The 26434-nt window shown below is 38.2% G+C and overlaps 1 protein-coding gene across 2 annotated transcripts in view; it reads left to right on the top strand.

The window, feature by feature from the left end:
* Positions 1-26434, top strand: part of IGF2R (insulin like growth factor 2 receptor) — a 253665-nt gene that overhangs the window by 111899 nt on the left and 115332 nt on the right. For both annotated transcript variants that reach the window (XM_044002313.1, XM_044002312.1), the window contains exon 2: positions 26004-26140. In XM_044002313.1, coding sequence (XP_043858248.1) covers positions 26068-26140 — 73 coding nt within the window. In that variant the 5' untranslated portion in view covers positions 26004-26067. The remainder of the gene's footprint in view (positions 1-26003; positions 26141-26434) is intronic.

The following is a 26434-nucleotide window of genomic DNA, read 5'->3' on the forward strand; positions in this document are numbered from 1 at the left end:
GTTAAACAAGCATTTATTAAGTGCCTACTTTGGGGATACAAAGACAAAAAATGAAAAAAAAATCCTCTCAAGAAACTTTCCTCCTTGGACAAGGAGGAGTATAACAGATAAGTGGACTTAAGATATTTTGAGGAGGGAGGGATCACCTTAACCTAAGGTGATCAGGAAAGCCATCGGCAGAGGCATCTGAGCTGAATTTGGAAAGATTAGGATTTTTAAATGAGGAAGGAGTGCACTTCAGGTACAGGCACAGAAGAGAGTTAGTTTGGGAAAGAGCAAATAGGTCAACTTATCTGTAATGTAGATTTGTAAAGGGGAATAACATGCAATAAGCCTGGAAAAGCTGTTCTGAGATTGTCAAGGGTGGTGAGGGATGGGTTGGATAAGGAGATACAGGAAGCAAGGAGACTAGTAGTCAGTCCAGTTAGTCAGCCAACAAGTATTTATTAAATGCTTACCGTATGTCAGGCGTTGTGCTAAATGCCAGGGACACAAAGAATGACAAATGAATTGTCTCAGCACCCAAGGAGCTTCCAGTCTAATGGGGAGAAAACATGAAAACAACTATGCACATACAAGAGATATACAAAGTAGATGGAAGAGGAGCTCAGAGGGAGGCCATTTAGAGGAAGATTAACCAAGAAAGACTTTCTGCAGAAAGTTGGATTTAAGCCAAGTCTTGAAGAAGCCAGGAGGCCTGCAAAGATGAAGAGGGAAGAACACTGCAGACATGGAGACAGCCATTGAAAGGCACTGTAAAAGTGCTGGTTTTGCATGGTAGAGCGTGTGTAGGATGAGTATGTGTAAGAAGACTGAACAAGCAGGCTAGTGCAGTAGTCCTGTAAGAGGTGATGAAGACGTGAACTAGGTGGTCATGAGAGTAGAGAGCATGGCATGGAAGTGGAAGATGTGGTGGGGGTAGAATGAACAAGATTTGACAGCTGATTAGCTGCAGAGGTGAGGGAGAGTGGAAAAGATTTCCTGTAGAAGGTGGAATTTGAGCTGAGTTTTGAAGGAAACCAAGTAAGGTAGGGGGTGTAGGGAAAGCATTTCAGGTATTGGAGCTAGCCATTGTGAAGGCATAGAATCAGTAGATGGAGTGTAGTGTGTGAAGAACAGCAAGTAATCCAGTGTAGCTGAGTTGTAGTATGTGGGGAGGGCAGTACAGAGTATGAGAAGGGTGGGAATGTAGGAAGGGGCCAGGTTGTAAAGGGTTTCAGATGACAAGTAAGGTTTTATGTTTGATGCTAGAGGTAACTGGGAGCCAGTTTGAATAGAGGAGGAGGTCACATGGTAAGACCTGTGCTTTCTAAAAATTGTTAGTATTTAAGAGAGAAGGAGAATGTGTAGGTTTGCAGGTTTACAGCTAGGAAGAACTTTGGAGGTTGTCCAAACCAACCCTTCATTTAATGGATGAGAAAATTGAGGCCCAGGGAGGGGGTAGACCAAGGTCACAGGTAGTAAAGTAGTGGGATTTGAACCCATGCCCTCTGACTTCAGATATGATTTTCCCCCCTCCAATTTCACACTATGTCAAAAGCTGAATAGAGATCAGGGAAAATGAAGATCAAGAGGCTATTGGATTTACTCATTTTTTTTGCGGGGCAATGGGGGTTAAGTGACTTGCCCAGGGTCATACAGCTAGTAAGTGTCAAGTGTCTGAAGTTGGATTTGAACTCAGGTCCTCCTGAATCCAGGGCCGGTGCTTTATCCACTGCACCACCTAGCTGTCCCCTATCAACCAGATTTACTCATTTTTTTAAAACAAGTTTTTACTGGTGATTAAAAAAATGTTATTTCCAAATTTCCCAAGCTCACCCTCAAAATCATCTGACAGCTGACAAAGTAACCTCATCTAATGTGTGTAATGTTCCCCTTCTCCACTGCTAGTTAAGAACGTGCTTTAATCTAGAATCAGTATTGGTTCTTAGAGTTACTCAGCTTCTTTTTAGTTTTCCCCATTTACATTATTGATGACTTTGTTTATGTCCTATTAGTTCTGATTTCTTCAGTCTTTCCTAGTTTATACAAGTCTTCTCATATGTCTCCAAATTCTTCATATTCATACCTGCAGTCCACTTCCGGGGCAGAGCCAAGACTGCAGAAGAGAGGCAGTGAGCTCTCAAACTCATGAAATGATCTCTCCAAAAAACATCCAAATAATGCCATAGGACAATTCCTGGAGCAGCATATTCATACCTGCATAGTAATTTGCCCTTACAGTCATATATCATAGTTTTATCATTCCTGAATCTGTCAACCCCCCACTTTGATTAAAGTTCTTTGATACTGCAAAAAGTATTGCTGAGTATTTTGGTATATATGGGGGCTTTCTGCCTTTGACTTTTTGGGGGTACAAAAGACCATTGGTTTTAGCAATTAAAAGATCCTTTGGTAACTCTGGACACAGCTGTTTCAGTTTAGTCCATTGTTGGGGTTAGAAGTCACAGTGGAGGGAGCTAAGTGTGTGATGTGTGAGGAAAAAGAGGAGTTTGGCAGTGAATGAGGAGAGGTTTCAGAAGAAGAGCTTGTTGGGGTGGCCGAACTTAGTACTGACCCTGTTTGTAGGGATTGTGCTAACAGATAAAGAGAAATTGAAGATGAGCGAGTTGAGGTGATCAAGGGAGCTCGAATGACCCCCGAGGAGATGAGAGGGGGAGTGATCAGCTATCTAAGTAGAGGGTTGACCTTTATAAAGAAAAGGGCCATCTCTGTTAGACTAGTTCAGAGGATGAATGGGATGGACTTTTTGAAGCATGTAATAGAGCTCACGGTGGATTGCTGGTCCCATTTTTTTTCCAGTAAAGTAGTAGGCAAAATCCTTTGCTGTTAGGGAAGAGGGGCAACGGGAAAGTTTGGAACAGCTTCTGGCAAAGAGTCAAACAAGAATAAATTATTGCTGTGAATTAAAGAGGGCCCAGTTGAAATTAGCTTAAACTTGTATGGCCCCAATTGGCATTTGACTTCTTCCATTGTTTTTGGGGGAGGGTCAAAGAAAGGATATGAGGTCGAAGTAATACAGGTGTTGTTTGCCATGACATAAGCCACGGTAGTAGGGTAAGGGGATGAGGGATTCAAGGATTGAAGATTTTGTAATTTAATTAATTTATTAAGACTGAAGGAGCCTGACGCTAGAGCAGGAGCCATGGCAACCACTAGGGGGAAGGGGGAGGGTGGAGTCTCTAAAGGTAGTAATAAGGACAAAGAATACTTGGGAACTATTTTAGGTTCTTGAGTTGGGGAAGTAATATGTTTAAAACTCTTAGCTAATTCTTTCAGATATGGGATGATTCTGGAATGGAAGAAGAGAAAGGGTACAGAGGGAAATTTAGGCAACATAAAAACAAAAGATAAAAATTGAAATAAAATAAAAACTATTTTCATTCTGTACCTTCTGAATATAAAGCTCTTTTGATGAAAGTAAGAATGACCACTTAAATGTTCCTGCTCATTTTTGTGAGATCCCTTTGGAGTTGCCAAGGAAATAGTTATAGTCAAAAAAAGGCTAAAGCAATCAGAAAGCTTTATTTGGGCAATTCTCAAAATACCTCTTTGGTTTCAGGTTTTGTTGTAGGGTCATTTTTAATAAACCTACTAACTCATTTATAAATTTACGTAGTCATTTTTGCCAGGGCAAGCAGTTGAAACAATGAGAATTGTCAGGTTATTGTGAAGGACATAATTTCACACAGACATTAATATTTTCAGAGTTGCCAAACAACTGCTTTTTTCATTCTTTGAAAAAAGCAAGGTTTGGAAAAAACCCTTGATTTAAAAACAAAACAAAACTTTATTGTTACTAAAATGGTCAGATGTCCAGTTCTCCAAAATGTGTAATTATCGGAGAACACATTTTACTTTTTAATCAACTTGATTTTAACATTTTAGTTTGCCCATATATAATTGTTTTCTTTTTGGACAAATGGGGATTTGTCTGGTTTATCTTGAAGTGCATGGCATCCCATCTTTATCTACTACATCAAGTCCAAACTGCTCTGTCTGATTTTCAAGGCCATATATTATAATCTGGCCCCACTTTACCAGTCCCAAAGTTATTTCCCCGCTACCACCCTCACCTTCCAGTATACTTTGTTTTAGGCCAACCTCTTTGTTGTTTCACATTATATCAATGCACTCGTTTATATATTGTATTCCAAATCTAAAATGCCTTTCCTCTACTCCTCTACATATCTACCCATCCTTTTAAGGTTCTTTGACTTCTAGTAATACAGCCTGTTAGCATTTAATTATACTTGTATGAACTCTTTAATTGCTGTCAGTTAAGAGGTGGTGCAATTTGATGGAAGGATCCCTGGATTTTGGAAGTTGGAGATTCCTTGCTCAACTGTTAACTTTTGTGACCTCAGGCAAGTCATTTCCTCCTCTGGGGGACTAAGATAACTCATTTGTAAAATCCAAGGTCCAACTGGCCTTGGAGTCCGGAGTACCTGAGTTCAAATCCAGCCTCAGACACTTAACACTTACTAGCTGTGTGACCCTGGGCAAGTCACTTAACCCCAATTGCCTCACTTAAAAAAAAAATCCAAGGTCATTTCCATTTCATGATGCTGCCTATGATCTTATCTCCCCTACTAGACTGTAAGCTTCTTGCAACCTCTGAAGAGTGTTGAGTGCCAAAGTACCTCCACAGTGAGCTAGGTGAGTAAAGCACCTGGGCCTGGAATTCAAATTTGGTCTCAGGTGCTTACTAGCTCTGATTCTGGGCAAATCACTTAACCTCTGTCTGCCTCAGTTTCCTCAACTATAAAATGGGGATAATCATGAACTTCTCAGGGTTTAAGGATTAGATGAGATGATATTTATAAAGCATTTAGCATAGTGCTTGACTTACTAAACACTTCTCCCCCCCCCTCCCTCCCCCCTCCCCCAAACACTTGTTTGATCAGTGAGTCAAAAAATATTTATTAAGCTCAAACTATATGCCAAGAAGCTAGATGGTGCAGTGGATAAAGTGCTCAGTGTGGAGTTGGGAATATCTGAGTTAAAATCCTGCCTCAGACACTTATTAACTGTGTGACCCTGGGCAAGTCATTTAACCCTATTGGCTTCAGTTCTTCATCTGTAAAATGGGGACACACTGGAGAAAGAAATGGCAAATCTCTCCAGTAACTTTGCCAAGAAAACCCCTGGACAAGAGTTGGACATGACTAACTGAACAACAGCAACAACAACAATAATAACAATGTGCTAGGTGCTGTTTTAAATGATGGGAATACAAATATAGGCAAAAAGAAATAGTTTCTGCCTCGAAGAGTTTTCATTTGAATGGGGAAGATAACACATAAAAGGAAACTGTAAGTGTGTGGGGGGGATGATGAAGAAGTCCATAGGTGCTAACTGGTGGGAGATGAAAGGATGGCTGGCCTACCTAAGCTCTAAGCATCTTCCTTAAGTGGATTAAATGGGTTTGGGTTGAACTCTCCAGTCAAAGGGAGAGGCCTGGGTTAGAGGGTATCTTTGAGGTGTGAATTTCTAGACTGAAGTGATCTTCCTGGATGAAGAAATTTTTTGGGTACGGTGGAGAATTGATTAATAATCTGAAACCTGATTAATCTGAAACCTGATTAATTCAGGTGGGCTTTGGAGAAGGATGTTTTTTGATTTATACAAATTATATTCTGTGATGCTGAGTAAATTTAAATACCATTAAGGGGCCTTTTTATCATCCTGGTGCTAGGTTTCATTGTGCATATAAGTGTTCCTGTATTGTAACCAAGGTATTGCCTCAGCATCTCTCTTCACCGGCTGCCATCTGGTTTCTTACACTTATGTAATAGACTCTTTGGAATTCAGAAAGGGCTTGTCTCCCTCAGGTCATTCTCTTGACTGGCTGTGCACCAAGCATTTCATTTAGGTACATGGTGAATTGGAGAATTTTTTCTCATTCTTTTAAAACACATAAAGAATATGACAGAAAATTATTTCCTGCAGTGTTCACTAATGGAAAGCAATGATCAGATGCTTGGTTTGGAAAATCCTCCTAATCTCTAGAATTTAGCTGCTGGAGAAAAGATAATTCTGATGAGTTTATAAAACATGAGAATATCTAATTACATATTACTCTGGAATTATGTCTCCAGTGCTGCATTTGAGTGAATGTGTGATTGTTAATATATGAGGTTCCTCAGCTTTTCCTCTGGTATTTTACTAAGTGTTTATTTTAGAATTTAAAAGTGTTTATGCTGTCCCAGTATAGGTGTCTTAAGTTGTGTCCATTTTGGATGAGTTCTTGGGGTTTAGACTGACCTTGAGCTTAATTTTAGAGTGTGGAATAATTGAGCAGAATCCTAAGGATGTAACAGTTTATCAAGGACATTATATATTTGACATAAGGGCAGGAAATGAGGTAGAATTAAAAATTTTTAGTTATGGGGATGGGGTAGTAATTGAGAAGAGGCCTCATGGAGTCTGTCTACTATAGGAGGTGAGGAGTCCTGCTTTGGAAATTTGCTGACTGTTTTACTCTGAGCTAGTTGCTTTACCTCTCTGTCTCAGTTTTTTTTCATTTGCAAAACAGGAATAATTACCTAACCCAGCATCAGTGAAGAAATCACTTTGAAATCTTTAAAGAACTATATAAATATGAGCCATTATTTTCATTGTTATTCTCATTCCACCTTTATTAACAACTAGCTGTATAACATTGGGCAAATTATTTAACCTTTCTGTTCCTTCGTTTTCTCATTTGATAATTTCTGAGATACTTTTAAATTTTGAAATTCTTTGTTATATTTTTGACTGTTGACTAGGGCACTCTATACTTTCCATTAAGGACCTCTCTGGTCTGCCTGGAAAGGCTGGGGAGAAGAATTAACTGCCTTGTAAGCACTGAAAAACCATAGGAAAATGGAGGAAGTAAGTAGTAGGAAAAGATCTGCCTCAGCTTCCCATGTTAAATAACCCTACGGGACTAGATGCCATCTTTTCCAGATCTTGATGTGGATAGGACAGTTCAGAAGTTGATTGTATTGATCCAAGACAGTTTAGTTGAAGTAATCTTTAGGGTTTGGAAGGGAGGGCAGGATGTGAAATGACTCCCTTAAATTGTTTTTGGGAAAGTACTAGAAGAAAATCTTGCTATGTTTTGAGGATGAGAGACTAATGCAGCTGGGAGTTGAGGTTGGTATAGCTGTCTTCTCATAATTTCTGGACCATTTGCAGAGGAACAATGAATGCATGCATGTTGAATTTGAGCCACATGTTGTACGTGAGCCATAGCCTTTAATGTATATATGTTTCTGTAGAGAAGGCTAAAATTGGTAATCATGGGTCCTTTTGTTCCATTCTTATATCCTCTATTAATGAATTCCAAGAACAGCTGATCAACAATTCCCAGCAAATTATTCCCTAGTCAGACCCTTTTCCCCTTTATTCCCTTCCCTAACATTGGGAGGTGAAGAACTACTTGTTTATTTGTATTTCTTCTTTTTTTTTTTTTTTTTTTTTTTTTTGCAGGGCAATGGGGGTTAAGTGACTTGCTCAGGGTCACACAGTAAGTGTCAAGTGTCTGAGGCTGGATTTGAACTCGGGTCCTCCTGAATCCAGGGCCGGTGCTCTATCCACTGCGCCACCTAGCCGCCCCTGTATTTATTCTTTATGTGCTTTTAAATATACATGTTTTTCCCCTTCATAATAGAATGTAATCTCTTCGGTAGTAAGGATAAAAGAAAAAACACTTTATCCCTAGTACCTAACATAGTGCTTGGCACATGGTGCTTAACAAATGCCTATTAATGATGAGTACAGAGAACCATGGAAAGGCTTACATGAACTATTACAAAGTGAAGTAAAAGCCAAGGAGACAGACTTCACAATGACTACATGAGACTAAATGGAAAGAGCAGCCACCAGATCTACCAAAGACAGCTGCTGAAAAACTATCAAGAACAAGGTTGGCCCCAAAGAAGAGTTTCAAAAAAACCACCTCTTTGCAGATACTGGGGATCAATGGATGAGACACATTGAAGATCATTTTAGATTCTTTGGATGCATGGAGTGGATTGTGGTTTTTTCCTTTGAAAAAAATAGTTATAAGAGATAGCTCACTGTGAGGAGGGAAGAATGCTAGGTGGTACAAAAACAAGATATCAACACAGACCTTTGGAAAAAAATGTGTATGTGAATATGTGTGTGTATGTATGTATATATATAATTAAACTTAGCAGGTTCAGAACCAAAGTCATTACCTCCTTTCCCTAACCACCTCTGCCCCCATCCAAACTTTACTATGTCTGTTGAAGGCATCACCATCCTTTCAGTCTCCCAGGTTTGTAACTACAGTTTTGTTTTCAGTCTCTCATTTTCCTTTAGTAAACATTTACAGGTAATTGCAAAATCTTGCTGTTATTACCTCTACAACATCTTTTACATCTTTTCCTCTTTTCTACCATAGTTAAGATGTTCATCATTTCTTGCCTGGACTCCTTTGGTGAGATTCCTAATTCTCTCTGCCATTTTTTTTCAGCATTTAAAATTTTTTGGGGGGTCCAAATCTCTCCCTTTCTCCAGTCCCTTTTCCACCCATTGAAAAGGCAAGAAATGACATCCATTGATACATATGAAGTCATGCAGAACATTTCCATATTAGCCAGATCGCCAAAAAAAGAAAAAGAAGGTGAAAAAAATATACTTCAATGGAGGTGAATAGCATTTTTCATTATGAATCCTTTGAAATTATCTTGTATCATTGTGTTGGTCAGAGTAGCTAAGTCTTTCATTGTTGATCATTGTTATAATATTATTTAATATGTACAATGTTCTACAGATTCTGCTCACTTCACTTTGCATCAGTTTGTATGAGTCTTTCCAGCTTTTTCTGCAACCATCCTTCTCATAACACAAAGGTATTGCATCACAGTCATACTACAACTTGTTTAGCTATTCTCCAGTTGATAGACATTCTCTCAATTTCCAATTCTTGGCCACCATAAAAAGAGCTGCTATAAATATTGTGTGTATAGGTCCTTTTCCTTTTTTCTTCAGTAAGCATTTATTGTTTATTATCAAATATTGGAAACAGTGGAGGGATACAAAGAAGTATAAGATATAATCCCTTTCCTTAAGAAACTTACAGTTTAGTCGGTGGGACATTACATATATTCCTGCTATGATTTCTTGAACATAACAGATATCATAAAAGTTTGTTGAATCATAAAAATATAATGAACAATATAAAGCAAAGTAAAAACAAAGTGGCAAAACCAGTAAGTGCTGGTGAATTTTAATTCAAGGCTGATAGGGCTCCAATTCAAATCCTAGGGGAAATGGATTTCTTGTACATAGAAAAAAAATCTGTAGCATTTAAAGAAGTTGATTTTATGTTATCAGATTGATCATCATGTGTCAGAATATAAAAAGGATTTAGTTGGGTGAGGATCTTAGTAGATCTGTGTAATGAATTCTATTTCAAATTTCAAATTGGTTTTTGAGAATCCCTACAGCTGAGCTTGTTCTAAAAAGAATACCTAGAACAGGCTTAAAGATTTGTGAGAAACACCTCCCCCCTCACTTTTTTTTAAATTTTCAGCCAAGTCTCCCTTTGGTATCTAAATTACAAAGGTCCCCTTTGGTTGCACTGTTATTGGTTTCCCCTTCTCTCAAACCAAGTCTTCATTAACACGTCTAAATTTCCTTCATAAAAATTTAGGAAGTGTAAGAGGAAGTATGTAACTTCTGTCCTTTTTAAAATGTGCAAATTTATTTCAAATGAATAGGGTAGAAGTGGACCCTAAACTGGGATAAATTATTCAGAATTAACTTGGATTTTGAAAAGAGTGATTTTGGAAAAGTGGTCTTTATTTTAGCTTCAGTTTTAATTTTGTGAGGGTTTTTTTTTTCTTTCCCATTAGAACTTAAATATTTTCTTTAAAAAAAAGTGAGGGGGGAGGCGTTTCTCACAAATCTATTCTGGCTAAAGTTAGTCATCTTGCTTAGTTTTTCCACCTGTCCTTTAAATATTTCACTCACCACAAGACAGATGCAGAATTTAAGCCTGTTCTTGGTATTCTTTTTAGAACAAGCTCAGCTGTGGTAAGGCTGGTCTATTAGGGTGTTATATGACAGCTTCTGATCTTTCTATTATGCATTTAATAATAGCAATAATAATACTAGCTGGCATTTATATAGCACATTAAGGTTTGTAAAGCATTTTATATATGATCATTACAGCAACCCTGTGAAGGATGTGCTGCTATCACCCCCATTTTATAGAAGAAGAAATTGAGGCTTGTGCAGTCACACAGCTAATGTTTGAGGCAAATTTTGAACTTCAGTCTTTCAGGCTCCCAAGTCTAGTGTGTCTTGTCCACTGTGCCACTTGGTTGCCACCAAGTCACTTAAATAAATTTTAGGGTTGAATTATAGATTCAGAATTAGAAGTGTCTTTAAATTACCAAGTCTTATATCTTCATTTTGCAGATAAATATACCGAGGCCCAGAAGGATAAAGTAACTGGTCACAAAAGTAGTATGTGTGGGGGGGCAGCTAGGTGGTGTAATGTATAAAGCACTGGCCCTGGATTCAGAAGGACCTGAGTTCAAATTTGGCCTCAGACACTTGCTAGCTTTGTGACCCTGGGCAAGTCACTTAACCCTTTGGGGGGGTGGGGAGGAGAAGCAGTATATGGCAGAATGGGATATGGACTTGGATCTTTTTTTTTTTTTTAGTGAGGCAATTGGGGTTAAGTGACTTGCTCAGGGTCACACAGCTAGTATGTGTTAAGTGTCTGAGGCCGGATTTGAACCCAGGTACTCCTGACTCCAGGGCCAGTGCTCTATCCACTGCTCCACCTAGCTGCCCTTGGACTTGGATCTTCTAACTCCAAAACCTGTGCGCTTTGCTGCCTTCTTAGAAGAGATCTATTAGCCATCCAGTACCTTCTTTTCTTTTCTTTTCCTTTTTCTTTTTCTTTTTCTTTTCCTTTTCCTTTTCTTTTTCTTTTTCTTTTCCTTTTCCTTTTCCTTTTCCTTTTCCTTTTCTTTCTTTTTTTGTTTTAAGTGAGGCAATTGGGGTTAAGTGACTTGCCCAGGGTCACACAGCTAGTAAGTGTTAAGTGTCTGAGGCCAGATTTGAACTCAGGTACTCCTGACTCCAGGGCCGGTGCTTTATCCACTGCGCCACCTAGCTGCCCCCAGTACCTGTTTTTCTATTAAGGTTTATTTTAAGTTAGTATTTGTCTGGCTAAAGACTTCTTAGGTGGGTATGTGTAAGTGCGTCTATATGTTTTAAATCAGTCATCAAATGAAACTGTGCGATTTATTTACCATCAGAGCATGTTCTGTTGTATTTTCCAGTGGTTAGCCATCCATGTTGTGTTGTCTGATCCCCTTTGTGCAAAACCTGCTTGCCTGGAGCAGAGTTTTTCTTTTGTATGAAGCTAATTGGCCTTTATGGAGATAGAGCACCTGACCTGGGCCTCATTAACATCACTTTGACAGAGCCAGCTGGTCCAGAGAGATAACCAAACCTGGTATTAGACATGAAACACAAAAAAGCCAATAGGAAGGCTGTGTCACAGAAAAGGCCCTCATCTTTCTCTTATATGATTTGTTGTCAGTTGGTCACTATTTTCTTTTGCCTCAGTGCTTTTATTGGCACCCTGGGGTAGCTTTGACCACTGGATCAAATTAGTTTTTTGTATGTTCATTTCTTATGTTGTTGGAACCTTTCTACCTACTTAAAGGAAAAACTGGAGTCATTTAGATGACTAAAGTGAAGAAAGACAATCAGGACCCCTATATTACTATGATATAACAGCTAGCATTTTTATAGCATTTCAAGGGTTACAGAATACTTTATATTTTTTAACTTAAGATTTTCACAATAATCCTGTGAGGTAAGTACTAGTATTATGTCTCCATTTTACCAAACTTTTTCATGGTCACACAGCTACTAAATGTCAAGGCAGGATTTGAGGTCAGGTTTTCCCTACTCCAAGTTCAGTGCTCTACCCACTGTGCTAACCGGCTAGAACACTAGTCCCGTATTTCTGTGTGCAAATTGGACAGTTTTACCTGGATGCGGTTGTACCCTTAGGCACACTGAACTCATCTTTTCAAACCTTTTCCCCTTCCTTGGCTTTCTTTCTGCTTGTCCAGCTGAAAACCTGAGGATTATATTCGACTCTTCCTTTTCCCTCACTTTCCATATCCAGTCAGTTGCCAAAGTCTTTTGGTCATTCTGTCATTCTCTTTTCCATTTCCATTGAAAGCAACTTAGTTCAGCCCTTTAACTCCTCTTACCTAGATGTTGATATATCCTCCATGCTTATTATCTTCTTGCCTTAGTTGAATTCTCTTTCCAGTTTATCTTTCACCCAACACTGGAGTAAGTTTTGCAATGTAACACTATGATCACTTTACTCTTCTTTCTAAAAACTTTCTGAGGGTGGCGCAGTGGATAGAGCACCGGCCCTGGATTCAGGAGGACCTGAGTTCAAATCAGGCCTCAGACACTTAACAATTACTAGCTGTGTGACCCTGGGCAAGTCACTTAACTCCAATTGCCTCACCAAAAAACAAAAACTCTCTGAGTTTGCCTACTATATATGAATGCACTGACTTTCTAAATCCAGCCAAAATTGGGTTCTTCATTTTCCTGTTCTCATCCTTTCCTATTGTCTTTGAACCTTTTTTTTACGTTGTCTCTTTTCTGCTTCTAATACCTGAAAGAGACGTTTTCTATTCTTACCTCCTCCCCATTCCTACTTTTTGAAGGTATTTTCCTCCCTTGACATCAACCCAGATGCCAGACTTCTCCATGAAGTCTTTCCTGATTTCACTCTACTTGAAATTAATTTCTCTCTTTACAGATTTATTGTAAAATTTTACCTAGCTCTCTCCCTTATTTGTCATATCCTCCTTTATTTTATAGTTATTTGTGTCTTTATTCTCCATTAGATTTTCTTTTCTTTTTTTTGGTGAGGCAATTGGGGTTAAGTGACTTTCGCAGGGTCACACAGCTAGTAAGTGTCAAGTGTCTGAGGCCAGATTTGAACTCAGGTACTCCTGACTCCAGGGCCGGTGCTCTATCTACTGCCGCCACCTAGCTGCCCCTCCATTAGATTTTAAACTCCTTGATACTGTGATTTATGTCGTATTTGCCTTTGTGTCCCAATTGCCAAACAAAACCCCCTGCCCAAAGAAGTTGCTTAATAAATGTTTTGAAATGATGAAAAACTCATTTCATGATTACCTTTGGAAATATAGTACCATTAAAAATTATATAACAAACTGTATTTTTGGTCAACATTTAAAAACAAGAAAAATATTTTTACCTATTTTCTTTGTTCTTGTACTATCTTTGAGGGTATGTTCTGATTTAGGATTTCAGATTCTGGTTTACAGCTTATAACACTTAGGTGTAGATCCTGATTCCTGACACTGCATAAAACTATCCATGGAAATTGAAGATTAATGCCTTATATTTCCTTTCCTTTCTCTCTAGGTCATATATCTCTATACTCAGCTTTGTGGGTTTGTTAAAATAGGAAGTGAATTATTTCCTGTATGAGTGTTAGCTGCTGTGTTGCTTTGTTTTCCTAACCCCCAGATCAGGGTAGAAATCCATCATTCCCAATAAGGTGGGTTTTTTTCCTCGATTCCCTGGATGTTTGCTTCTCTCTTGGCATTTTGCTGACAACATTGGATATATTATGAATGAGATACGCTGCTATAAATGTCCATTCCTGTTCTCTTCCCCATTTCCCTTCTTTCCCTGGATTTGGAAGATTTGTTCTCTTGCTCCCGCCCCTTCTCTCTTTCCCTCCCTTTATCCCCCTAGACTTGTTACCTGGAAGCCTAACTTTTGAGACTGGCAGCACTAAGCAAATGGATTTGATGAGTAAGTTATTTCACTAGGCTGTTTAACGAGGAGAGTCAAAACCTTAGGGGATATTCAAGTGGAAAAATTTTTTAAAAGTCTAAACATTTCGGTTTGTTAATAAATAAGATGACAAAAGGTGATGTAGGCACATGGTTTATGTGGAGAGTCTTCAATTATGTGAATTGGGTTATTAATAGACATCCTGGATTGTATGTTGTTTTCTCACATACTCTGTTCATACTTTGACATTCTGTATCCACTCATTTTTGTTTCCCTTTATCTTGTCTCATTTTTCTTGCCCTGCATATTGTTGGAGTAAGAGAACACAATTTGGGAGGCATGATATGATACATTTGGGTCTTTTTCAGAGATCTTTGGGTAAACCCAAATTTATCAGAGTTTTTAGCACTATGAGCAGTGATGTCCAGACTGTTGCCAAGTCGTGTTGATTCTACCTTTTCCATGTCTAGTAATATGTATGCTTTTCTTTCCTTTGACATGGCCACTACTCTTCAGGCTATCATTACCTCATGCCTGAACAGTCTCAGTGGCCTGTTGCTCTAAGTCTCTCCCTGTTTCATTCCGTCTTCCATTCAGCTTTCAAAATAATCTTCGTGAAGTGTGGATCTGACCATGTCACCACCCCCCATTCAATAAATTTCAGTGGCTCCCTATCACCTCCAGGATCTTATATAAAATCTTGTGTTGAGTATTCAGTAACTTTTGTAAAGTGCCTGGCACAAAGTAGGCATTTATTAAATACTTATTCCACTTCCCTTGAATGAGTCTGCTTATAGAACCAGCTGTTTTTATATTAAATGTGGCATCCAAGTTGCTGCAGTATTGGGAAAACAGCAACTTCTTCCTTCTTCTGAGTTAGTTGACAGTGTAGGACTTGTGGATTTCCATTTGCTTGGTAATCTGCCAACATTTTCAGGATGTTATGAAATTTAAACTAAATAAAATTAAAATGAAACCCTTGTACTCTGCATGCAGATGTTGATCGGTGGTCACACCTACTGGCAATTTCAGCGGGAATACGGAAGTTGGAATTGGAGGGGGAAAAGTGTTACTTTTTAACTTCAGAGCTAGCAAGATACAGGGAAAACTTGTTGGCTTATGTTGCATGCGACTTGATGCCTAGGATAACTTTGATAATACAAGACAAACTTTTGGATATTAGCGAGGCTTTTAATTATATGCAGCTTTTTTCTTTCTTTTTGCACTTTTGCTATCTGTACTTGGTGTATTAGTCAAAAGAAAAGCTCTAGAGTTAGTGAAGACAGTTGTAACTTGGCCCATTAACTTGGACTTGTCATTTGGGAGCTAACTACTTATCTTTCTGCAAAGTGTGAATTTGAGATGACTAAAGTAAATATAGATGTGTTCTCTCTTGGGCTCAGAGCCTAAATTTGGATGCAAATAATGGTGAGAATGCAGTCAATGAGAGGAAGTGGGTGAACTGATACTTATTTTAGTGAGGGCAGTTATGGGTTAGTAACAAAGGTCTCTCCTAAGAGGTTTGGCTATTTGAGTTGTAAGGAGGAGAAAGCAGAACTGCCTCAGGAGCCAAGTAGGACAATCTGATGTCAGGGTAAGGAAGAACTTAAGCAAAAAATAGCATGTGATCTCTTGGTCAATATGATCTGATGTAAGGTTACCCTTTAAAAAAATCCACACCTCTTCTCTGAGATGCCATCACAGAGGCTTAGCCACTTTGAACCAAGCCAGTTGTGACAATTAAAATAGGAGAGACATGGTATTTGGGTAATTTAATCATTTCATTAATAAGGCTGGTGGTTATTAATAAAATGAGGTCTATGGCCATCTCTCTCAGACAATAGACCACTAATGGTGGTGGGGTCTCAGTTTATATACCCTTTTAACTGAAGGAGGTCCTTCCCATAGCAATCAAATCCAGTTTGGTTAACAATCAAATCTAATTGGTTGACATGATTGGAAGTTGGTTAGATTAAAATGAAACCCAACGATGACATCAGAGAAAGAAATGCAAGATCCCCCACTCAAGCTGGAAAAGGATCAATCTCCACCCAAAATTCCTTTGTGAGCTTGAGTCTGATTTGACCTAGATGAATCTTACTTTCTGGGAGAGTTTAGACCTTGAGTGGGGGAGGGAGTAAGGACTAAGAAAGAAGGGAAGAACTCTGGGTCCCCTAAGATTATTAACAATTATTTCTCACATAATGCTATTGACAATTTATGATGAACTCAGACTTTAAAAGGAGGAGATTATGCACCATGATAAAGAACTGTGAAGGATTGGCCTAATGTTTGCACTTTATAGGAATTTAGTTGTAGTGACCATTTGCTACAGACTATTAACAGGGCAGAAAATCTTTCGGCTGTATAGAAAGTTATCCTGGTATAGTGGAAAGAGTGCTGGATTCATTCAGAGGGCCTGGGTTTAAATGATCTTTGACCATTTATTTTTTTTATTTTTATTTTTATTTTTTTGGTGAGGCAATTGGGGTTAAGTGACTTGCCCAGGGGCACACAGCTAGTAAGTGTTAAGTGTCTGAAGCCGGATTTGAACTCAGGTCCTCCTGAATCCAGGGCCTGTGCTCTATCCACTGCGCCACCTAGCTGCCCCTCTTGACCATTTATTAAATGCCTACCATATGCTAGGACCTGGGCTCTATGATTCTAGCTCCAAGACTGATTTTACGACATTTTTTTTTCTTTTAATGACATCTCACCTCATTTGAATTGCCATTTGGAATCCGTCCAACTCTTTGAAATAGTCAGGTGTTGGAAGGCAATGCTTTGTCATCCCAAGTGACCCAGCCTTTTCTTTTCCAATTCGTTGTTAACATTTATTGAAAACTACTGTGTTCTGGGTGCCATGGGAGAAAAAAGAAATGACATAGCCCCACCTTCAAGGTATATACAGTCTTGCGTATATACGTGAGGAAGATAATTATGAGTACATGAGATAAAATGTCTAGCGAGAGGTATTTAGAAAAGGGAGAATTCAAGTGACCTGGAGGGGTTTATATGGCCTATTATTGTGGCCTATTTGGAAGTTTTTGGCTTGTGTTTTTGTGTGCTTAACTGTGTTCAGTACACCTAATAGTGATGCTAGGCAGCAGAAAATTTTGCTTACCTTTGTGAATTCCAAATCCAGGCTCATCTGCCAGCTCCTTGATTAGGTTGTTTTGTGCTCAGGTGAGCAGTTCTCAGCAGGATTGAAGTACTACTTCTGGGTAGATTAAGGAAAAATTTCACAATCCTAGGTCACTGGATAGGGGTTGGGGGAGGGGTGGGAGATTTTAAAATGACAAGCTGCTTACTGTGGCCTAGCAATGTTTCCTGTGTGAATGGGTATACATCTGGGAAATTGCTGCTCTATTTTTCCCCTCTAATTAAGGAAAAAAAAAAATTTTTTTTTAAATGAATGGTTTAGAGGCTAAATAGCAGGCTTTTTATTTAGTAAAATTAAAAACTTTAACTTAATAAACATTAACAAACAAAATAGATTGTTAATAGCATCAGGGTTTTGCTTCTTGCTGTTTTTTTTTTTTTTTTTTTTTTGGTGAGGCAATTGGGGTTAAGTGACTTGCCTAGGGTCACACAGCTAGTAAGTGTTAATTGTCTCAGGTCGGATTTGCACCCAGGTCCTCCTGACTCCAGGGCTGGTGCTCTATCCACTGCGCCACCTAGCTGCCTCTCTTGATGTGTTTTTAGTTTCTCATATCATGTTTCAGTTTATATGTTGGTCAGATTTTTTTCCTGTCTTGCATAGCTCATGTTGTGACTCAGATAACTTATGCTTAAGTCCAGAATTTAGCTTTTGTTGTTGTTATTCTTCCCATCTCCGCAGCTTGACACCATTGGCTGATAAGCAGCTGGATTGTATTTGAGCAAAGATTTGCACATGGCAAAGGGGTATAGTAGGATTTAGAACTGGAAGTCTCAGCAGCTTCCCTCCTCCCATTTTACTGATGGAAGAGATTGAGGCTCGAGAGGTGAAGTGAGTTGTTGAAATTATTTGTCTTTTAATGAACTAACAATGTTAGGAACAGTAAAAATAAAGGTAAGAAATGATCTAATGAAGAAAGGGAAGTGGGAGAACAACTGAAGTAGCCGTTTCCCAAAGGCATATCCATTCAACCAGGAAACACTGGTAGGTTGCAGTAAGCAGCCTGTCACTTGGAAAACTTCCCTTTAAATTCCCCAACTTTTCCTCAAATTAACGCTGACCCATTAAGTGACTTAACCAGGGTTGTCCAGCTAGTGTCTGAGGCAAAATTTAAACTCAGGATAATTTATTTAATTATTGCATTCTTGTTTTTGCTAAGTAAAAGAAGATTTGAGGTGTCCCTGAGTTTGCAATTTGAACCAAGAGGCCACTGGAAACTAACTGAGTCTCATTGTCTTATTGCTTCTCAACCCTGGTATCAATTGAATCCTAATTCCCTGTCTTTTCCTCTGATACTGTCCCCTATTCTGAGACATTAGCATATATGCCTACATTTTAGTCCACATTCATCTGCACTTGTCCGTGTGCTTCTTTGAATAGGCTTCAGTGTCCTCAGCCATAAAGTGTAAATGGCATAGTAGATAGAGTTCTGGACATGGAATCAGGAAGGCCCAATTCAAATTCTATCTCATACCAGCTTTGTGACCTTGGGTAAATCACTTAACCTGTCAGCCTTAGTTTCCTAATCTGTAAAAATCTGTATTTTAACTATCTCAGAGTTGTGAGGACCAAAAAGGATAACGTGCAAAGCATTTTGCTAACCTTAAAAAAACATATTTCCCCCCAATTACATGTAAAGACAATTTTTAACATTTCATTTAAAAAAATTTGGCGTTCTAAATTATCTCTCTTCCCCTTCCATCCCCCTCCCTGAGATGCTAAGCATTTTGATATAGGTTATGTATGTGCAATCATGCAAAAAATATTACCATATTATTGATGTTGTGAAAGAAGATACAGATCCAAAAGGAAAAAAAGACATGAAAAAAGAAAGTGAAAAGTTGTAGGCATGTATCTGCAGTGAGAATCCATCGGTTCTTTCTCTGGAGGTAGATAACATTTTTCATCATGAATCTTTTGAATTGTCTTGGATCATTGTATAAAACAGCTAAGTTATTCATAGTTGATCATCATACAATATTGTGGTTACTGTGTAGTGTTGTCCTGGTTTTGCTCATTTTACTTTGCATCAGCTAATATTAGTCTGTAAACAGTAGCAATGAGCTTCTATTTTAACAGTTTAAATATAGTGTAGCACTTTTGATGTCCCAGAGATCTTTAAAATGGAATTCTGCCTAGTGTGTCGAAAAGGTTGCCTTTTCCCTTGTTCTATTGTCATGTATTTAAAAATACATATATATAAATACACAATTGAAAAGAAAAGTGGATGGTGCCATGTTGTGGCATTTGTGGATTGATCAAAGACAACTGAGGCTATGTATAGCACAGCAAGATTGTAAGTTGGCAAAAAGAGGGAGTATACATGCATAATTGAAAATATATCCATATTTTCTTCCTCTGGTATCATCTACTTTCTTAAAAATTTTTTTTGTTCTGAACTTAAATGCCAAAAAAAATGTCCATATCTATAGCACAACATAAAAAGGATTGTATATGAAACTCTGAATTTCATATTGCTTGCTTTTTAAAAAATATGTATTAAATTCCATTGGGCAGCTAGATGACCCTGGGTTCACATTTGACCTCAGACACTTACTAGCTGTGTGACCCTGGGCAAGTCACTTAACTCCAACTGACTTAAACATCAGGGGTCATCTCCAGTTGTCCTGTTATATATATCTTGCCACTGGACTCAGATGGTTCTGGAGGAGAAACTGAGGTTGGTGACTTTACACAGTCTTTCTTCACTTAAATGCAATTCACTGCAAGACATGACATCACTTTGATAGTTTTCTTCAAGAACAAAGAATAACAATAAATTCCACCCATTAATTTCTCTTATTTGGTCTTAATATTATTTTATTTTATTTTAAAATTCCAATTGGTTTTAATGTCTTTCAATTGTCTATTATTGAATGTAACTTTTATTGCATTATGATCTGAAAAGGTTGTGGTTGCTATTTCTGCTTTTCTGCATCTAGTTGTAAGGTTTTTATGTACTAAGACATGGTCAGTTTTTGTGTAGGTCCCATGTAATGCTGAGAAGGTATATTCCTTTCTATTCCCATTCAATTTTCGCCAGAGATCTATAATATCTAACTTTTCAAGAATTTTATTCATTTCCTTAACTTGTTTAATTTTTGGTTAGATTTATCCAGTTCTGAGAGAGGAACGTTAAGGTCCTCCACAAGTATAATTTTTAAAAAATCTATTTCCTTCTGTAACTCATTCAACTACTATCTACTATGCCATTTACACTTTATGGATGAGGACACTGAAGCCTATACTATTTGGTGTATTTCTGTTAAGTATTGATATGGCTTCATTGTTTGTGGAACTGTTCAGCAAAATATAGTTTCCTTCTTTATCTCTTTTAACTAGATCTATTTTTGCTTTTGCTTTGTCTGAAATCATGATTGCTACACCTGCTTTCTTTGCTTCAGCTGAAGCATAATAGATTCTGTTACAGCCCCTTACGTGTACCCTGTGTATATCTCTGCTTCAAATGTGTTTCTTGTAATCAATATATTGTAGGATTTTTTGTTTTTAATCCATTCTGCTATCTTCCATTTAATGGGTGAGTTCATCCCATTCACATTTATAGTTATGATTACTGTTTATTTCCCTTCATGCTATTTTTCACCTGTTTATTTTCCCCACTCTCTTACCCTGACCATTTTTTTTTTACTTTTGATCACCACCTTCCCCAATATCTACTCTCGCATCAGTCCCCTCCTCCCCTGTTCTATTTCCAACTGAGTGTTATTTCTTCTTTGAGCAACCCCTTGCCTCCCTTCCTCTCCATTATAATAGTTCTTTCATGGCTCTTTTATTTTTTTGGGACAATTTACTCCATTCAGTTTCCTCCCTTCTTTCATGCAGTTTCTTACCCCATTATTTTATTTTTTGGGGTGTTGCTCCATCAATGTCAATTTATAACCACACCCACTGTCTACATATACTAATTCTAATTCTTTTTTTTTTTTTTGGTGAGGCAATTGGGGTTAGGTGACTTGCCCAGGGTCACACAGCTAGTAAGTGTCAAGGGTCTGAGGCCAGATTTGAACTCATGTCCTCCTGAATCCAGGGCCTGCTGCCCCTAATTATTCTTATAATAAAGTTGACTTACAAATATTATCGTCTCATCAATGTCACCTTATAGCCAACCACATCCTCTGTACAAATACTCCTGATTGCTCTTATAATAAAGTTGCTAAGACTTACACATATTATCTTCTCATATAGAAATGATTTTGTTTTATTTTTTTCAATCACACATTACTTGCAAACAGTTTTGCTTATTGGTGCTTCCTTCTGTTCTCTTTTGTCCATTTAAAAATAAGTTTTATTCTCTCTTTTTTGAGGGGCAGTGAGGGTTAAGTGACTTGCCCAGGGTCACACGTCTAGTGTCAAGTGTCTGAGGCTGGATTTGGATTCGGTTCTTCCTGAATGCAGGGCTGGTGCTTTATCCACTGTGCCACCTAGCTGCCCCATTCTCTCTTTTTGATATCACTATTGCTACCTGTCTCCCCAGTTACTTCCCAATACCCATTAAAAGCCCCTCATGTACTTTAAATTGTGTAAAACAATTTAGTGATTCCACCTCTAAAATTTCATTGTTGGGTAGGAAATAGATTTTTTTTTTCTTAGTCTGTAAGAGAATGAATGTAAGCTTTGATGCTGCTCTTAACAACTCAGCCTTAATTTTCACAGTGCACACAACCTTTTGTATATTAGTTCCCGTGCTTGGGGAGGGGTTACTGAATCTCAGGTTTGTAACACTTGGTTAAGCTCAAAGCTACTTGGGTGAATGTTTTGTTACTATGTCTAGAGTGTATATTTCTTCCTTAAAACTTTGCTTATAATGTATTTTTCTGTTAGGCACCTAAGTCTTCTTGGCCCCTGGAGGAAGGCTTGGAGTCCTGCCTAGCTTCACTATTAGAATTTAAGCTCACTGCCAAATTTGTGGGTGCAGACCAGGGAAGTAGGCTTCTAGCTGGTGAGGGGGCTGTTGCCTAGTAGCATTTCACTAAGCTTGATGCTGAATGAAAGGTGGGATGGCATGGGAAGTCTTCTATTTTTAGGCTTTAAGTAAAAGAAAAGAATGGTATGGGGGTAGTGGATAGTGACTCAGTATCTGAGTCAGGATGCCTAGTTCAAATATAGTGCCATGCCAGACACCAGGTGTGACCCTGGGCAATTAAGTCACTTAATCTCTCAATGCCCCAGGCAACTCTATAAGATGCTTCAGTTCTTCTTTGGTAGTTGGGAGTTGCCTAGGCTGATGAGATCACAGGTCCTGATAAAAAGTACTATTAGATGACCGAGTTTTACTGTACTTGGGTGTCTGGAAGAGGAAGATCATAAATTACAGGACTTGAAGAAATCTCTCAAGTTGTCATTCAGTAAACATTTATTACGTGCCAAGCTGGGGGCTACAAAGAAAAAGTCAATTTCTGCCCTCAAAGAGCTCTGGATCTAATGGGGGAGACAACATGCAAATAACTACAAACACAGCTATATATAGGATAAATTGGAATAGGTATTGCACTCCGCCTTTATTCATCTCCTCCTGCCTTTGGGTAGGGTTGCCTTACTTTTTTCTTTCATTGAACTTGACACTGTATCTTCTCTTTGCCATCTTGGTAGAATAGAATCTTTTTTTTTTTCCTGAAGATGCTTTTAAGTTGTTCAGGACGATGAAGCACATTTTACAAAGAAGTGATGCAATGCAAGTCAGCACTGAAGAAAAGTGAAGATGATTATCTAGATGATGCTGGTAAAATTGTTAGGATCAAGGAATTTAGAAGTGGGAGGGACTTCTCACAATACAACTCAGATTGTGACTTGCCCAGGGTCATACAGATCATACTTACAAGCTGTCTCAAATGTAATGGGTCCCTTGGGGAGTTGGTAGCTCACCTCTCAAATAAAGGCTAATTGACCACTTGCCAGGGATGCTGCTGCAGAGAGGATTCTGGTGTAGGAAATGGGTCTGAAATTCTGTAATCTGGATTCAGAAGACTTGGTTCTGAGTCCTAGATCTGATATTTATGATCTGCCTTTGGTTACTTCCCTTCATGCGTTCTGTGATTCAGTCAAGTCAATCTAGCCTTGAAAGATTCAAAATTGGCTAATTTTATACTGTTTCCTACTAATTAAATATCCTTTGAAACCAATATGTTGGCAAGAATTATTCTTTCATTGAGCAAATAAAAATACTTTCAATTGCTGAGGTGAGAAGTAGTTAAGGCTATGTGAATGGAGAAGAGGAGATGGGATTTGAAATAGGAAAAAGAGTATGAGTTTGAGATGCTATGGTACACAGTTTGAGATGTCCCATAGTTAATTGGAGATGTGTCAGGAGGTTAGGGCTGGAGAAGTAGAACTGAGAATCATCAGCATAGAGCTGATAACTGGATTCATGGGAATTTATGAGAGATCAATCAGGAAATAATAATAATATAGAGGAGTAGAGGGGGCCAAGGGGGGTCACCCAAATGTGTGATGGCAGGTGTAACAAAAGAGACTGAGGAGTGCAGTTTGACAAAGAGGAGAACCTAGAGGGAGCTGTGTCATGAAAACCTAGAGAGGAGTATCCAGGAAGAGAGGGTGGTTCATGGTATAAAATATTGAAGACGGATCAAGAATAAGGAGGAAGATGGAGAAAAAGGCCAGTAGATTTGGTAATTAAGATATAATTGGTATCTTCGGAGACAGCAGTTTCAGTTGAGTGATGAGTTTGGAAGCCACATTGGGCTTGTTTTTTTAATCTGTTACTTTTGTAGTCAAACTACATTTTTAAGTTCTTAAAATTTTTTTTTGGGGGGGGTATCTTTTGTTTTGTAGATCACTGGCATTTCTCTCAGTCTCCCTTCTCCCTCTTCCTGAAAGCCATATAACAAATTTTTTTTAAAGAAAAGAAAGTAGTGGATCAGTGGGTAAAGCACTGGCCCTGGATTCAGGAAGACCTGAGTTCAAATCTGGCCTCAGACACTTGATACTTATTAGCTGTGTGACCCTGGGCAAGTCACTTAACCCTAATTGCCCCCCCCCAAGAAAAAGTAAACAAAACCCCCCTGAAAATACACACACACACACACACACACACACACACACACACACACACACACGCCCTCGCATGCGCTGAATCAGACCTATGAACTTTGCACTTCTGCAGAGGAATATGGCAGGAGTGCCTTTACCTTCACTTTTAACTCTAAAAAGTAGATTTTCTCTAACTTATTTCCCTTGAACATTGTGCTTTCCCCATTTTTCCTGCTTTTGCCATTCTCTTTCAGTATTCCTTTCCTCTGGTAAGTTCACAGATGCCTACTTTGACTGGACTGCTTGGTCCAAGGCATGTTTTTCAGCCTTTTGTCAGCATTGTTCAAATGAATATGTTATATCAGCAAGCATTAAGTACCTGCCAGTGCTAGACACCAGCACTGGAGATACAAAGAAAGGCAGCACCACAGCCCCTGCTCTCAAATTGCTCACCGTCTGATGGGGGAGACAACATTCAGACTTGAGCTATGTACTGAGAAGCTATACGCAGGGTCAATAGGAGGCAATCAGCAGATAGGAGGCACTATCGTTGTGGGGAAGAAGAAAGGCCTTAGGGAGAAGGTAGGATTTTAGTTGAGACTTTAAGGAAGCCAGGAGGTAGAGATGAGGAGGAAGGAGCATTCCAGTCACAGAGGACGGCTGGGGAAAACACAGTTGGAAGATGTTCTATCTTATTTGAGGAACAATGAGGAAGTCACTGTAGTTGGATTGCAGAGTATGTAGAGAGTAAAGTGTGAGGAGACTAGGGAAGTGGGAATTGGGTAGGTTATGAAGGGCTTTAAAAGACAAACAAGATTTTATATTTGATCCTGAAGGTAATAGAGGGGATCACTGGAAGTTTTTTTGCATAGGAGGAATACTTGTCCTATTTGTGCTTTATGATCATTTTGGTAGCTCAGTGGAGGATGGATTGAATCGAGAGGCAGGTAGACCAAATAGAAGGCTCTTGTAATGGATAAAGAATGAAGTAATGAGGGCCTGAACCAAGGTGGTGGCAGTGTTGGGATGTAATTGCTTAATACTTTGTGAAGGGAAGCAAAGATTTAGATTGTAGTGTTATAGAGTAGTAATAAAAACAGATGGGTACCATAACTTAAACCAGACATGTAATTTATCATGTCTGTATCTTTTGTCAGTCTTGTGGCATCTCTTGTACTTTTGTCTAAACTCACATTTAAAATATTACTCTTTATTGTTATTTAGCATTTCAACATAAGATCATTACCGTTATTTACCCCAATTTTAAGGCATCATTATTTTATTATTTAACTGTTCTTTGTTTTCCTACTTAGATGATATTTTCTTTGTACTTAGACTTTGTACTTATACTATTTGATTCTCCCCCTTCTCCCCCCAGCATCTATTACTGGGCCCTATACGCAGTAGATACCCAATGAGACCCAATTTGATGTTTAGTAAAAACACTGAACCAAGAGTCAGGAAAACTAGATTCCTGGTTTTGCCCTTAACCTTTCTTTGTGACTTGGGGAAAATCATTTAACCTCTATGGGTCTCACTTTCTGAAATGCAAAATGAAGGGAGTTTGGTCTAGATTTCCTTGAATATTCCTTCCAGATCTATTAATTTTTGATTCTAGGATAGCTGTATATTTGATCCTAGAAATGAAAATAATGAGATGAGCTAGAAATGTATAGAATATGACTTTGGAGAGCTATCATAGTAGTTACTTTTAATATAGACTGTACTTTTCTCTTAAATATAGCTGGTATAAAATTTGAATGTAGTTTATATTTGGTAGAAATTTCCCATGTATATGTGCTATTATCCTCCTAAAATTTATAATTTTAGGGGGTGTGGTCTTCAGTTGGTGTATACTTGCAGTTAGAACAGTGTGGTAACTTTGGAAGAATTAAATGCGTTTATCAATTATAGTGCCTTTGTTAAACAGAATTGACTTAGAAAATTGTCTCACTTTTATTAGAATGTAATGATTATTTTCTCTTCTTCCTAGTTATACATGGGAAGCTGTTGATGTTGAAAGACGTATACTTTATAAAATAAACCTCTGTGGAAATATGACTATTCCCAAATGTGAGTCTAGTGCCATCTGTGCATATGATTTGAAGAATTTATCTTATCATTCAGTAGGTAAGTAAATCTATTTTTTGGAGGGTTTTTCAAAAAATGCTTGGTGCTAAGTTTTAACCTTTTAAAAACAGGTTCTAAAGTCTCTTCATTATAAACATTTGCAGTGGTTGTATTCTAAATGTAAAGTTGCTTATTCTCTTATTGACTTCTGTATTTTGTAGCTATTTAAAAATTGAGGTTTTTAGGATTTTTTGTTTGTCACATCTGTCATTGGGTTAGAAAAGCTGAGATGGTCCTCTTAAAAAGTCTATAACTTTGTAAAATTTTTGAACATTTCACTAATATTCTTTAAGA

The sequence above is a fragment of the Dromiciops gliroides genome, chromosome 4, assembly GCF_019393635.1.
Source record: "Dromiciops gliroides isolate mDroGli1 chromosome 4, mDroGli1.pri, whole genome shotgun sequence".
Lineage (NCBI taxonomy): Eukaryota > Metazoa > Chordata > Mammalia > Microbiotheria > Microbiotheriidae > Dromiciops > Dromiciops gliroides.